The 13,329-nt window shown below is 40.1% G+C and overlaps 2 protein-coding genes across 5 annotated transcripts in view; one reads left to right on the top strand and one right to left on the bottom strand.

Moving 5' to 3' along the window:
* The window catches only part of ppil4 (peptidylprolyl isomerase (cyclophilin)-like 4), a 38,637-nt gene extending 32,435 nt beyond the window's left edge, over positions 1 to 6,202 (bottom strand). Inside the window, exons 1-4 of one of the 2 annotated variants that reach the window (XM_052025407.1) lie at positions 6,063 to 6,202; positions 2,103 to 2,170; positions 1,051 to 1,115; positions 229 to 346 (exon numbers count right to left, since the gene is read on the bottom strand). In XM_052025407.1, the coding sequence (XP_051881367.1) occupies positions 229 to 346; positions 1,051 to 1,115; positions 2,103 to 2,170; positions 6,063 to 6,132 (321 nt within the window). In that variant the 5' untranslated portion in view covers positions 6,133 to 6,202. Of the gene's footprint in view, positions 1 to 228; positions 347 to 1,050; positions 1,116 to 2,102; positions 2,171 to 6,005 lie in introns of both variants that reach the window. The other variant, XM_052025408.1, reaches the window with a different exon arrangement.
* LOC127575477 (katanin p60 ATPase-containing subunit A1-like) overlaps positions 6,174 to 13,329 on the top strand; it is a 36,512-nt gene continuing 29,356 nt past the window's right edge. Inside the window, exon 1 of one of the 3 annotated variants that reach the window (XM_052025405.1) lies at positions 6,174 to 6,312. The gene's annotated coding sequence lies outside the window, so the exon portion shown is untranslated. Of the gene's footprint in view, positions 6,313 to 6,544; positions 6,566 to 13,329 lie in introns of those variants that run through there. The other 2 variants (XM_052025406.1, XM_052025404.1) reach the window with 2 other exon arrangements.

Genomic DNA, 13,329 nt, shown 5'->3' with positions numbered 1-13,329 from the left:
AATATCTTATGAACATTCTTATGTACTTATATAACAGGTGACTACAGTAGAGAAGAGCAACTAGAGAATACTTCAATATGCTCATTTTCATGTAAAATGAGTTTGCTTCCAAATAAATGACATTCCTCAAATTTTCAAATATCGAAACTGTTTGTTGAAAATTTATATTATAATACTAAATAGTGCAATATAAACAAATGTGGATAAATATTAATGTTATCGATCTACCTGAGAACCATGCTGATCATTGCCATTATTCACCATGGATACTGTCCCCTTTTTCTTGTGTTTTATTCGGGGCATCTTTTCTGCCTCAAAATATCTGGCCTGATCTCCATAAAGTTTGCTGTGGAATAAGAAAAGCAAATGGTTTACTACAACTATCAAATAATTTCAAGGTCAGCTGCATTGTACTTTTAGTAATCAGAAAGTGTATCCCTAGGGTGTCCTGGAAAGAAATTATCAATATTTTGGCATAAGGAGGCCAACAAGCAAAATAGGTAGAGTGACAAAGGAAATTTTCCAGTGGAGACAGAAAATTTCATGTTTGAGATTGAAGCCACCCAATTAGGTTACTGAAGTAATGTCATTATTAATGCTTCTGCTGGCAACATTAAACCCAGAAAAAGTCATGGAGTTTAAAACAAAAGTAACAGCAGACAGCACAAGAAGAATAGTGGAGTGAAATAAACACATACAATGATCAACATCAAGAATCAAACACTGAATAAACAGTAAACATTGTATTAATGAATTGCAATTCCAAGGTTTAAGAAATTCACAATGTTTGCCTCCAGCCTTGTTCTAACTGAATATTGACAACTCAAATAATGGGGCACTCCCACAATACAACAAAGTATTAGCTTGATTGTGTACCAGGGATGGGCAAGAATGCTACCATGGAATCAAACTATATCATCACCATAATTTCCAAAGCAACTACTAAAACTTTATTTACTTAATATGATGTCATTTATCAAAACTCTAGTAAAATGTCCACATAACTTATTCAAAGATAGAGTATAATTTAATTACTTAAAAGAAACATACCAAAAAATAGATTCGCCTCCACGACCACTTCCAGTTGGGTCACCAGTCTGTATAATGAAGTCTCTCTGTTACAAAACACACTAAACTAGGTTAAATGACAAGCAATCACATATTTATGTTAAGAGGAAGCAAATATTTTAGAGTCAATTTCTGAAAAATTAAACTGGACTATCAATTCATGCCTATATGCTCAAAATTGAATTTTGAAACCCTATCAACCCTGCCAGACTTTGTCTTTTCCTTCAATTTCTTTGAGTTCACTTCTTTTGCATGTTTTCTTTTGGTCTGCATCTGAGCATCCAAAATGCAAAGACAGTTGAACAGATATTTTTCATGTTGATAAATGCATGAAAACTTGCAAGATTCAAGGAAGGGAACTGGGGGAGGAATTGTACAGAGTGGATGGCTTTAAGTCAGTATTTGGGAGCACAGAAAAATTAATTTGGTGTTGTCTTTCTCATGACCATAGAGTAACAGGCAGAGGACTGAGGAAATGGTCGAACTTGAGGCGACCAAACCAGATTCGCAGTGATAGCTAAGCCAGTATTGTACTAGTTACATTCAGTTACACACGTAAAGACTTGGTTTATCAAAAACTAAGCCCAAATGGATGAGAATCACTAGCCCTGGAAGGTGGGCTGGATTGACTAAGGAGTTAATGAGCAATCAACAGCTGTCATTCTTATACTCCCACTATTTTCAAAATGTCATAATCATCAGTATTTCACCCTCATTTTGCCTCTTTTGTAATGCCCTACATATCCTCATATTTGGGATGAGAATAACCATTAGGTATACTAAGTGCTGTTTATTGTTTAAAAGGACCTATAATTCTGCTTTGTTGAATTGTGTTATTCACAAAAGCATCAGTAATTTCAGACTCATCATTAGAATCTGATCATGTACTATCCAGTCCCACACTCTTAAATATTGTATGGCATCTATTACATAGTCTTAAATCAAACAGTTTCTGAAATCACTTTCCCTTGCCTTTTTATATTTCTGGTCAAATTCACAAGGTTCAAACATACTGGAAACTAATGGAAACTCACCTGAACATTGTGGATGAGACAGTAGTTATAATACTTGATTTTACAAAGCTTCAGAAAATTCAAACAGGCTGCAAACAAAAAAAAAGTATAACTCAACTCCATATTTCCTTTCAAACAAACAATCACTGATATTTAATAAGAGTTCCTTTTACTGCTATTGTCACTGTTCCTTCAGCCATGCTTGCTGGATTATCAAGTTCCCTTGCTCCCTTTCTTATTTTCCAAGCATCTACTTAAAATTTTCTTCTCTTTGATTATGCCCTTGCCTCATCTCATTTTCCTGGATCTTTATGTTCCCTCCACTCTCAGACAGTCTCCATGCGAGGAACTATGTAAAGCAAGATTTTGTCTACTTCTCATGGCAGATACAACAGATAATGTCATCAACTTTGCTGCTAATTTCCACCCTTGCTCACATTCCCATGGTACATCTTGTCTTTATCTCCATTTCTGGGTATAGGTTAACAACAAATATCAACAATAGCCCCACTACAACCCGCACAGCTGCATTCACACTTTCTTCAACCTTACTTCCTGTAAGGACTCCATTCCACTTAGTCTCCTGGCTCATCTCTCAGTTTTCCCATCCCATCTGTCTGATCAGATTTTCCATTATAATGCTTTTGATATGCCTTTTTCCTCGATGGAGGATTATATTCCATTGATGTTGATAGGGCCTCAACCAAATCCATTTCATTCCCTATACTTCTGTTGTTGCTCCTTCTTCTCCTCCACAGAGCTGTAATAAAAGCTCCTTTTTTGTCTTCTACCTCACCATTCGGTAAATTGGTAAATTTGGGAAATTGGCATACTGGTTTATTATTGTCACATGTACCAAGGTACAGTGAAAAACTTTGTTTTGCATGCCATCCATAAAGATCATTTCATCACATCAGTATATTGAGGTAGTACAAGGGAGAAGCAATACAGAATGCAGAATAAAGTGTTACAGTTACAGAGAAAGTGCAGTGCAGGCAATAAGGCGCAAGGCCATGACAGGGTAGATTGTGAGCTCAAGAGTCCATCTTATCATGCAAGGGGACTGTTCAATAGTCTTATAGAGATAGAAGCTGTCCTTGAGCCTGGTGAAATGTTCCCTACATTCAACAGATAATTCTTCGTCATTTTAAGTATCAACATGACACCACCACCACAGATATTTTCTCTCCTTTCAGTATTAAAGGCACTGTTCCCTCTGCAATATTCTATTTCACATCATCCCATACAAAAACATTTTGCCTGTTACCACCTCCTTCCTAGGATCCCAAACATTAATTGCAGGTAAAGCAATAATCTACTTGTACTACATCCAATTTAGTATTTAGTGCTCACAGTATGATTTCCTTCACTTTGGGGAGATGAAGCACAGGTTGGGTGATTGCTTTGTGCAACACTGCTGTCAGTCCATTAGCAAGACTTGAGCTTCCAGTATCCTGCCATTTTAATTGTCCATTCCACTTCCACTCTAGCCTCTCTCTCCTTGTTCCAAAGTAGTTTAATGTAAGCTCGAGAAACAACTCTTCTTCTTCCAACTAAGCACAGAACATAGAACACTATAGCACAGTACAAGCCCTTCAGCCCACAATGTTGTGCCAACATTTTATCCTGTTCTAAGATCTATCTAACCCTTCCCTCCCAGATAGCCCCCTATTTTTCTATCATTCATCTAAGAGTCTCTTAAATGTCCTTAATGTATCTGCCCCCACAAGCTCTGCAGGCAGTCCATTCCACGTACCAACCACTCTGTGTAAAAGATTTACCCCTGACATCCCCCTTATACCTTCCTCCAATCACCTTAAAATTATGTCCCCTCGTGTTAGCCACTGTCACACTGGGAAAAAGTCTCTGACTGTCCACTCGATCTATGCCTCATCATCTTGTACATCTCTATCAAGTCACCTCTCATCCTCCTCTCCAGAGAGAAAAGCCCTAGCTCGCTCAACCTATCCTCATAAGACATGCTCTCCAATCCAGGCAACATCCTGGTAAATCTCCTCTGCACCTTCTCTAAATCTTCCACATCCTTTCTATAAGGAGGTGACCAGAACTGAACACAATACTCCAAGTGTGGTCTGACCAGAGTTCTCTAGAGCTGCAACATCACTTCACGGCTCTTGAACTCAATACCCTGACTAATGAAGGCCAACACTCCATAGGCCTTCTTAACAACCCTATCGACCTGCGTGGCAAACTTGAGGGATCTATGGACGTGGACCCCAAGATCCCTCTGTTCCTCCACACTGCTAAGAGTCCTGCCATTAACCTTGTCTTCTAGGCTCAATATCAATCAAAAATTTGGAGATATTGGACAGATCTTCCATTGCACCAAAGTCAGTGACAACCTGCCTCTAGGCCACAATATTTACCCTGGAACTGTCTTGCCAGCACTTCAGCATGAAGAGCACAGAATTTGATTCAGCACACAGGCAGAATTGTTTGACATCCAATGTACCCATACCTCCCACCTTACCAGCTGTCTGCCAGCTGGGACTACTGAATTCAACTTTCATATTCAATTACACGGGATAAGATTTAAAAAATTGTTTAAAAACCTTTTATTTTTGGGTTTAAAACACTAAAGAAATAAATTAAAGCAAAATTAACAACATTCAAACTAACTCAAATAAAAAATAAAAATTCAACTATTTCCCTTTCTCTCCACAGCTGATTTCTACCATTCATTCATCATCCCAGCATAGGCTCTGTAGACAGGCATGTCAATCCGAGGAATTGGAATTGGTTTATTATTGTCACTTGTCCCAAGGTACAGTTAAAAACTTGTCTTGCATACCATTCATACAGATCAATTCAATACACAATGCAGTGAGGTAGTACAAGGAATGCTTGTGGAGGATCATGTTGCCCCACATGAACAGCACATCAGCAGCACAGAAGAGGATCCTACATCCAAATTATGTTAATACCAGCACCATAAATTAGGACCTCCATGGGTTAGCAGGCAAGACGCAGTATAAGTGCTACACAAACGTTCTTCTATTCCTGTTTACACCTTCTTGAGATCCATCTCTTTTTTTTCCTTTAGCAACCCATTAAGATCCCCTTTTCTCATGAAAGGTCATTCTTCCAGAGCACCTGCTGTTTCTCTGTGCACAGATGCTGCCTGTCCTGTTGAATATTTCCAGCATTGTTTTTATTTCACCCCTTCTTAAACTTTCACAATCAAGAAGGCAGCTCACTAGCACCTTCTCAAAGACAGTTAGGGATGGGCAATTCTCTGGCTCAGTCTCTGAAGCCCACATCGCTTGAATGAATAAAAACACCCCTTCTGTCATCAATCTCACTATTCACCCATTGTAAACTTTCCCTATTTATTCTTTCATCCGCTGTCTACAACACTTGCATAAACCCCCAAATACTTTCACACAAAAATAAACTGCTGCAGATACCCGAAATCTGAAATCAATTGAAAATGCTATAAACAGTGTAGGTTAGGCAGCATTTATGCCCAAAAGACCAGTTATTGTTTCCGATAGATAATATTGTTCATCAGAATTCACCTGAAATTTTAATTATTTTAATCTTCTCAGACGCTGCCTGACCTGCTGAATATTACTTTTTCCAATTTCTAGCACCACAAAATTTTACATTTATATCTCTAATACCCTGATCAATATTTACCCTTCAATCATCATTACCAAAGATTATCTGGTTTTATCGTTCATGGCATCGCCTTGTGTGCAAATTGATTGCTGTGTGTTCCTTCGTTACAATACTAGCCACACTTAAAACTAAACTATTTCGCAGGCTGTACCCCTTTGAATTGCCCAGGGGTCGTGCAAAGCAGCGAAAGAAATGCAAATTATTCCTCAGTCGGCACCTGAGAGAAATTCCGCTACTTTGCAAAAATGATTAGAAAAGTTGTAGATATATTTATTCGCTTACAATGTCAAAAAAAGCTTATAAAAAGGACTTGCAGCCCCTTCTACAGATACAACTAACCCCGAGGCCGCTCCTCCGTGTACAAATCCACCACAAGATCGCCGAGCGTCGTCTCCAGCAGCACCGCCATTTTGTCGTCGGCCCGATGCAAAATGGCTGCCAGGTGAATCACGTCACATCACCTGACGTCGAACGATGCGTGGGCTGTGGTGCGTTCCCGCGGAGTCTGGAAACTTTCCGCTGAGTTGGCCGCGCCGTCGAGAGGGAGAAGCACCAGCCGGGTACTTGGAGTTCTCCACCGTCGCGATAGGTACTTAAGCTATTAGGCGGGACCCAGTTGCTTTGCTTCGCCGTTTTGTCACGAACAAATAACGTCGGTTGTCTGTCACCCCTCCTGGTCTAGGCCTCGGCAAAGTCACCCAACTGCTATTGGCAACGTCGCGAAGCTACGCTGTGTTTCTGTTTAACGCTCTGCCCGTCATGCTGCAGAGTTTTATTTAACCGCTTGTATGCTAAAAGGTCCTTTAAAGAGCTAAGCGGCGTCCCTCACCGTTGGGGAAAAGGTACTGGTAAATTAGTTAAATGAACGGGAAAGATTAGTGTTGGACTCTGCGTGTCGGCTCCTACAAAAAGGCTCGCTCCTCAGTCCCTTATTTCTCTGCACTTCAGCTCTCCGCTTGTTCTCGCTCTGCTGCAGAACTTCTGGATTTATTGGAAATTACAAAACTTCCTTCGGTCTCTTCAAATAACCTGTCCTTGACTACATATCAGTGTATTCAGCAGTGAAATTTCTGTTTAAATTCATATGAATCTATTGTTAAAGTTCAACTTAACCAAAAGTGAGAGATAGCAGAAACCTTTTAACAGAAGTCTGATATAAAAATAGAAAATACTGGGAATACTCGGCCAGACTGCAATTTTTTATTTCAACAACAAGCTATATTCGTTTAAAAAAAATACAAGAATACAAAAAACAGTGTATGGTCGCCTTTACATTCGTAGTGTCATTCAGACTATACATTCATCGTAGTATCAGGTCTGTGCATTGTAGTGTTAGCACATTCTGTCTACAAGGCACCATTGCCACTCATGTGGCCTCTGTTCGATACAAACTTCAAATGTTGGAGAGGGTTTTACATAGGGTTTAGTAGGACCTTGGACTGCATTCCTTCTCCACAAAGCTTTTGCACTGGCTTCAGTGCATCCCTTAGCCTATACCCTGCAGCCTGGAATGTGCCAGGTGGCAGCATATGCATTGAGAGAAACACTAACTTTTTTAATTTGATAACATTTCAATGGAACCTGTGAAAAGTTTTAAGTTGCAGAGAAAGGAGGAACAGGCAGAGAGAACAAATAGGAAGGTCTGTGATAGGATATCTTTATTAGTCACATGTACATTGAAACACACAGTGAAATGCATCTTTTGCATAGTGTGTTCTCGGGGCAGCCCGCTTCTGGTGCCAACATAGCATGCCCACAACTTCCTAACCCATACGTCTTTGGAACGTGGGAGGAAATCGGAGCATCCATGCAGACACGGGGAAATGTACAAACTCCTTACAGACAGCAGCCAGAATTGAACCCATGTTGCTGACACTGTAATAGCATTATGCTAACTGCTACACTACCGGGATAGGGTGGGGATCACGAGAGATTGAATGAGACTAATTATGGTGCTGGCTAGAAAGATGGGAAAGGCAAATGGATAACAATCTGTGTCTGGGAGAGGAGTAAATAAAAAATGAAATCTGAAATTAAAAAAGAAAAATTTATCACATCAAAATTTTATGCAAGGACTAAATACTATGAATTGTCATGTACTCAAGTTGCCTATGTCTAACCGTATGCCATAAGAAATAGAAGCAGCGGTGGACTGTTCCACCTTACCATAAGCAAAATATTGCAGATACCTGTTCTGAACATGGTGGTCAAGTTAAACTCTGTGGGAGCTGTGCTATTTGGTAACTTATTTTATGTCAATGCCACTTTCTTGTACTAACTCCACATCCCTTAATATCTAAAAATATGTTTTGAATATACTCTGACCAAGACTCCATGGCCCCCTTGGATAGTGAATTTCAAAGATTCACCATCTTGTTGGTAAAGAAACTTATCAAATCTGTCCTGAACAGCTGACCCTTTGTTTTAAGACTGTGACCCCTGGTTTTAGGCACCCCAATCTGATGAATTATCAACTCTATATCTACCTTGTCAAATTCCTGAACAAGATATGTATATTTCAATGAAATGACTTCTCATTCTTTTAAACACCTGATCTAAACCAGCCAACCCATTTACTTTAGTTATTACTTCATGACATTTCTTGTGTTCTTTAAAGTAGCAATATAGGAAATGCTCCTTTAAAATTATGATTAAAGTTTTATTTATTATGTACAGGGACATTTACAATTAGTACACATTCAGAGATATTTATTTTTCCATATTTAATATTTTTCCCTGAAGTGCATTTGAATGTTCAGATTCCCTGCCCAAATGCACAATCCTGCACATCCAAGTTGTAACATCAAGCTTGAGCTCTATCTCCCAACATGCTAAGAATCATCTGATGCAGATATATACTGCTGACAGGCATAATGCTTGCATAGATCTTGGTATCATCTGACCATCTACATATTGTTCCACAATATGTATGTGCAGACCATCATTAGTAAATTATTTAGAGCAGCAGTCCCAACTGGTGACCAGTCTCCAAACAGATTGAAATCCACCCCTATCTAATTTTTGCCTACAAACTTTGTTCATGGGAGATCATGTTTCACAAATGTGCTTGAGTTTTTTGAGAAAATGACTGAGGATTGACCAGGGTAGGGCAGTTGACATTGTCTACATGGACATTAGCAAGGCCTCTCATAAGGTCCCCCTTGGTAGGCTGGTCCAAAAGGTTAGAATACATGGGATCCAGTGTAAGGTAGTAAATTGGATGCAAAATTAGCTTTGTGATAGGGGGCAGAGGGTGGTAGTGGAGGGTTGCTTTTCAGATTGGAGACCTGTAACCAGTGGTGTGCCATAGGGATCAGTGCTGGGTCTGTTATTGTTTGTCGTATATATTAATGTTTTGGAAGAGAATGTATGTGGCATAATTATAACTTTGCAGATGACACCAAAATTGGTGGTATAGTGGACAGTGAAGAAGGTTGTTTAAAGTTACAAGAAGGTCTAGATCAACTGGGAAAATGGGCAAGGAAATGGCTGATAGAATTTAACTTGGATAAGTGTGAAGTGATGCATTTTGGGAAATTAAATCAGGCCAAGACGTACACATTGAATGGTAGGGCCCTGGGGAGTGTTATTGAACAGTGAAATCTTGGGGTACAAGTACATAGTTTCCTGAAAGTGATGATGCAGATAAAGTGGTGAAGAACTGTACAATATGTTTGCCTCCATCAACCAAGGCATTGAGTACAGGAATTGGGACATTATTTCACAGTTGTACAAATTATTTGTTCGGCTGCACTATTGTGTGCAGTTCTGATCACCACACTATAGGAAGGTTGCGATTAAGAGGAATGTTGCCTGGACTGTTATAAGGTGAGATTGGATAGGCTGGGGTGAAGGGGGGACCTTTCAGAGGTTTGTAAAATTGAGGGGCAAAGATGGGTCACAGTTTTTGTGTTGCCCCCCCCCCCCCCCCCCCCCCCCCCCCCCCGGTGTTGGGGAGTCTAAAACTAGAGGGCATAGGTTTAGAGTGAGAGGGGAAAGATTTAAAAGGAATCTGAGGGGCAAGTTTTTCACACAGTGGGTGGTGGGTATATGGAATGAGCTGCCAGAGGAGATGGTAGAGGCCAGTACAATGTGTAAAAGGCATTTGGACAGGTACATAGATAGGGAAAGCTTAGAGGAGTATGGGCCAAAGACAGGCAAATGTGATTAGCATAGATGGGAATCTTGGTCGGCATGCTTGAGTTGGGCCAAGGGCCTGTTTCCATGCTGTATAACTCTATGAATCTAACTACCAACAAGTTTTCAATCCAGTTAATACCAGAGGTTTAAATTCCAGAGAGGCCTCTTGTGTGGTAATATAAAAACTTCTTGAAAGTCTAAATGAACAATACCTACAGGGTCATCTATCACTTTGATACTCTGCCCCACTCCCACTCTGATCACTCTGTCTTCATCCTCCTACATTTCTCAAATGATATAAGCTCAAGGACCAGCACCTTATCTTCCATCTGGATATGCTGAAGTCCACAAGATTTAATATTGCATTTAACAAATTTCAGGTAACCACGTTTTTTCTCTCAACAAATCTTTGTTTCAATTTGTTTACTTTTTGTTTCCAACTGCCGGTTTTTAAAGTAATTGTAACTTTGACAACAGGTCTGCACCCCATCACAGATATCCCCACTGTTCTTTCAAACTCTCTTTGCCACTTAACACACTTATTTTCTTACTTTCCAGTAAAGGTACCTTGACCTGAATCATCTCCTCAGCATTTTGGTTTTTTGCTTAGATTTCTAGCACCTGCAACTCTTTTGCTCTGTGTGCTGAGTCTTTCTTATTAACTATTTAAAAAAAATACAAGTGGACATAAAGTTTTTTTTCGCTTTATGTTGAAGCCTTATCCCTGATGTGTCTCTATCCAAACAACTAATAATTTCTCCGGTATTGGTTTATTATTGTCACTTGTACCGAGGTACAGTGAAAAACTTGTCTTGCATACCGATCGTACAGGTCAGTTCATTACATTGAGTTAGTACAGAGTGCATTGATGTAGTACAGGTAAAAACAATAACAGTACAGAGTAAAGTGTCACAGCTACAGAGAAAGTGCAGTGCAATAAGGTGCAAGGTCACAACAAGGTAGATCATGAGGTCAGAGTCCATCTCATCGTATAAGGGAACCGTTCAATAGTCTTATCACAGTCGGGTAGAAGCTGTCTTTAAGTCTGGTGGTACGTGCCCTCAGGCTCCTGTGTCTTCTACCTGATGGAAGAGGAGGGAAGAGAGAATGTCCTGGGTGGGTGGGGTCTTTAATTATGCTGGCTGCTTCACCAAGACAACGAGAGGTAAAGACAAAGTCCGTGGAGGGGAGGCTGGTGTCCGTGATGCGCTGGGCTGTGTCCACAACTCTGCAGTTTATCGTGGTCCTGGGCAGAGCAGTTGCCGTACCAAGCCGTGATGCATCCAGATAGGATGTTTTCTGTGGTGCATCGATAAAAGTTGATGAGTGTCAAAGGGGACAAACCAAATTTCTTTAGCCTCCTGAGGAAGTAGAGGCGCTGGTGAGCTTTCTTGGCTGTGGCATCTATGTGATTTGACCAGGACAGGCTGTTGGTGGTGATCACTCCCAGGAACTTGAAGCTCTCAACCCTCTCGACCTCCGCACCATTGATGTAGACAGGTGCATGTACACTGCCCCCTTTCCTGAAGTCAATGACCAGCTCTTTTGTTTTGTTGACATTGAGGGAAAGGTTGTTGTTGTGACACCACGTCACTAAGCTCTCTATCTCATTCCTGTACTCTGTCTCATTGCTGTTTGAGATACGGCCTACAACGGTGGTATCATCTGCAAACTTGTAGATGGAATTAGAGCAGAATCTGGCCACACAGTCATGAGTGTATAGGGAGTAGAGTAGAGGGCTGAGGACGCAGCCTTGTGGGGCACCAGTGTTGAGAATAATCGTGTTGGAGGTATTGCTGCCTATCCTCACTGATTGCGGTCTGTTGCTTAGATTGATTAATGAGAATTATAAATTATCAGGGTCCATCTTATTGTACTCTTAAAGATTGCAAGTTCATTACTCTCTGGTATATGAGAACCATTTTATTGTGAGCTATTAAAAAGATGGGTTAGGGGCTCACAAAGTATGTATCCCATCTTGGTCAGAACCCATGGTTGTATATCATTTAACCTGAGTGATGAAATGTTGTCTCATGATTCCATACACCTCAGTTAAATCTCCCCTCAGCTTTTGTTTCAAAGAAAACAATCCCAGGCAATCCCAATCTTCCTCATAGCTAACATTTTCCAGTCCTGACAACAATCTCAAAAATTCCTCTGCACCTTCTCTAATGCATTCATGTCTTCCTTGTACACAGAACCGTACACAGTACTCAAGCTGTGGCTAGACTGCCATATGCAGCTCTAGCATAACCTCCTGTTTTTGTACTCTGTGCCTTGGCTAATAAATGAAATCAAGCCATGTTCCCTTTCAACCACACCTCTCTGGATTGAATTCTGTTTGTCAGCTTTCTGCCCAACTAACCAGACATTTCTGTCCTCCTCACTGTTAACTGTTCAGTCTATTTTTGCATCATGCATGAACTCAATTATCTAATCCATTTCATTTAAATCTATACAGCTCATATAAACACCAAGATAGCAAGTAGTGAGCCCTGTGGAATCCCGTTGGAAATGGTGTTTCAGTTGCAAAAGCACCCAGCAACTATTACCCTTCCTGTCACTGAGGAAAATTTGGATCATTTTGCTATTCTCCCTTGCCATGTGGGACATTGTTAGAAATCTTGCTAAAAATCCATGTGTAGGACATCAATTGTCCTGCTTTCTTTGACCTCCCCCCACCTTAGCATTTTCTTACTACATTTACAGCTTTTTATTCTGGGTACTTATTTATTTCCTACTTATTTTCTCCTTTTTAAATTTTGCATTTGTATTCTACATCAGTCTCATCACCACCCAGTAACATTGCCCAAATTTTTAATACCAAATCATTGTTCTGCTGAAATCCAAGTTGCAGATTTCAGTCCTTCTACTTCTACCAGCAAGTTCAAGCTGTATACTACTTGTGGTCATTGTTGTCCTGATAATTTCCCTCTTTCCCATCCATCACCACCACCACTTTAAGGAGGCCTGTTAAGACATTAGATTCACTTCTAAATTCTGTAAATATTCCTAAATGTCCTTTTTGCTATTTCAACATGTTAAGTCAAAAAATAGTCTTGTATACTTTCAACATATTTTAAGCTTCTCTTCCTACCAAATCTGAGTTGCCACTGAATTCCAGGAATACTAAAGCACCTAAAAAAAATATAGGCAGCATGTTTTTATTAAAAATGTTTGCTATTTCCTCGATATATCCAGGAGGCTAAAATGCATGAACTGATCCCTGTTTTGATAGAATTGCGCCTTGTCACTAAACCCTAAAACATCTTTCAGCAGCTATACTCACAATATGTGTCTTATCTTTTAAAATCTTACCTTTCTCACTGTCTACTTCAGACAGGTGATTTTTGTGCATGAGCTACTCTTAGGTATATTTCTTTGTTGGTGTTGTCTGCTGTGTGGGCTCATCCTAATGTGCCATCTTACCATCCAGAGGATGTAACGGTCCCTGATGTAGGGCTTT

Source organism: Pristis pectinata, chromosome 10 (assembly GCF_009764475.1).
Source record: "Pristis pectinata isolate sPriPec2 chromosome 10, sPriPec2.1.pri, whole genome shotgun sequence".
Lineage (NCBI taxonomy): Eukaryota > Metazoa > Chordata > Chondrichthyes > Rhinopristiformes > Pristidae > Pristis > Pristis pectinata.
Note: the sequence above shows the minus strand (reverse complement) of the source record. Positions and strands in the feature narration are given on the sequence as shown.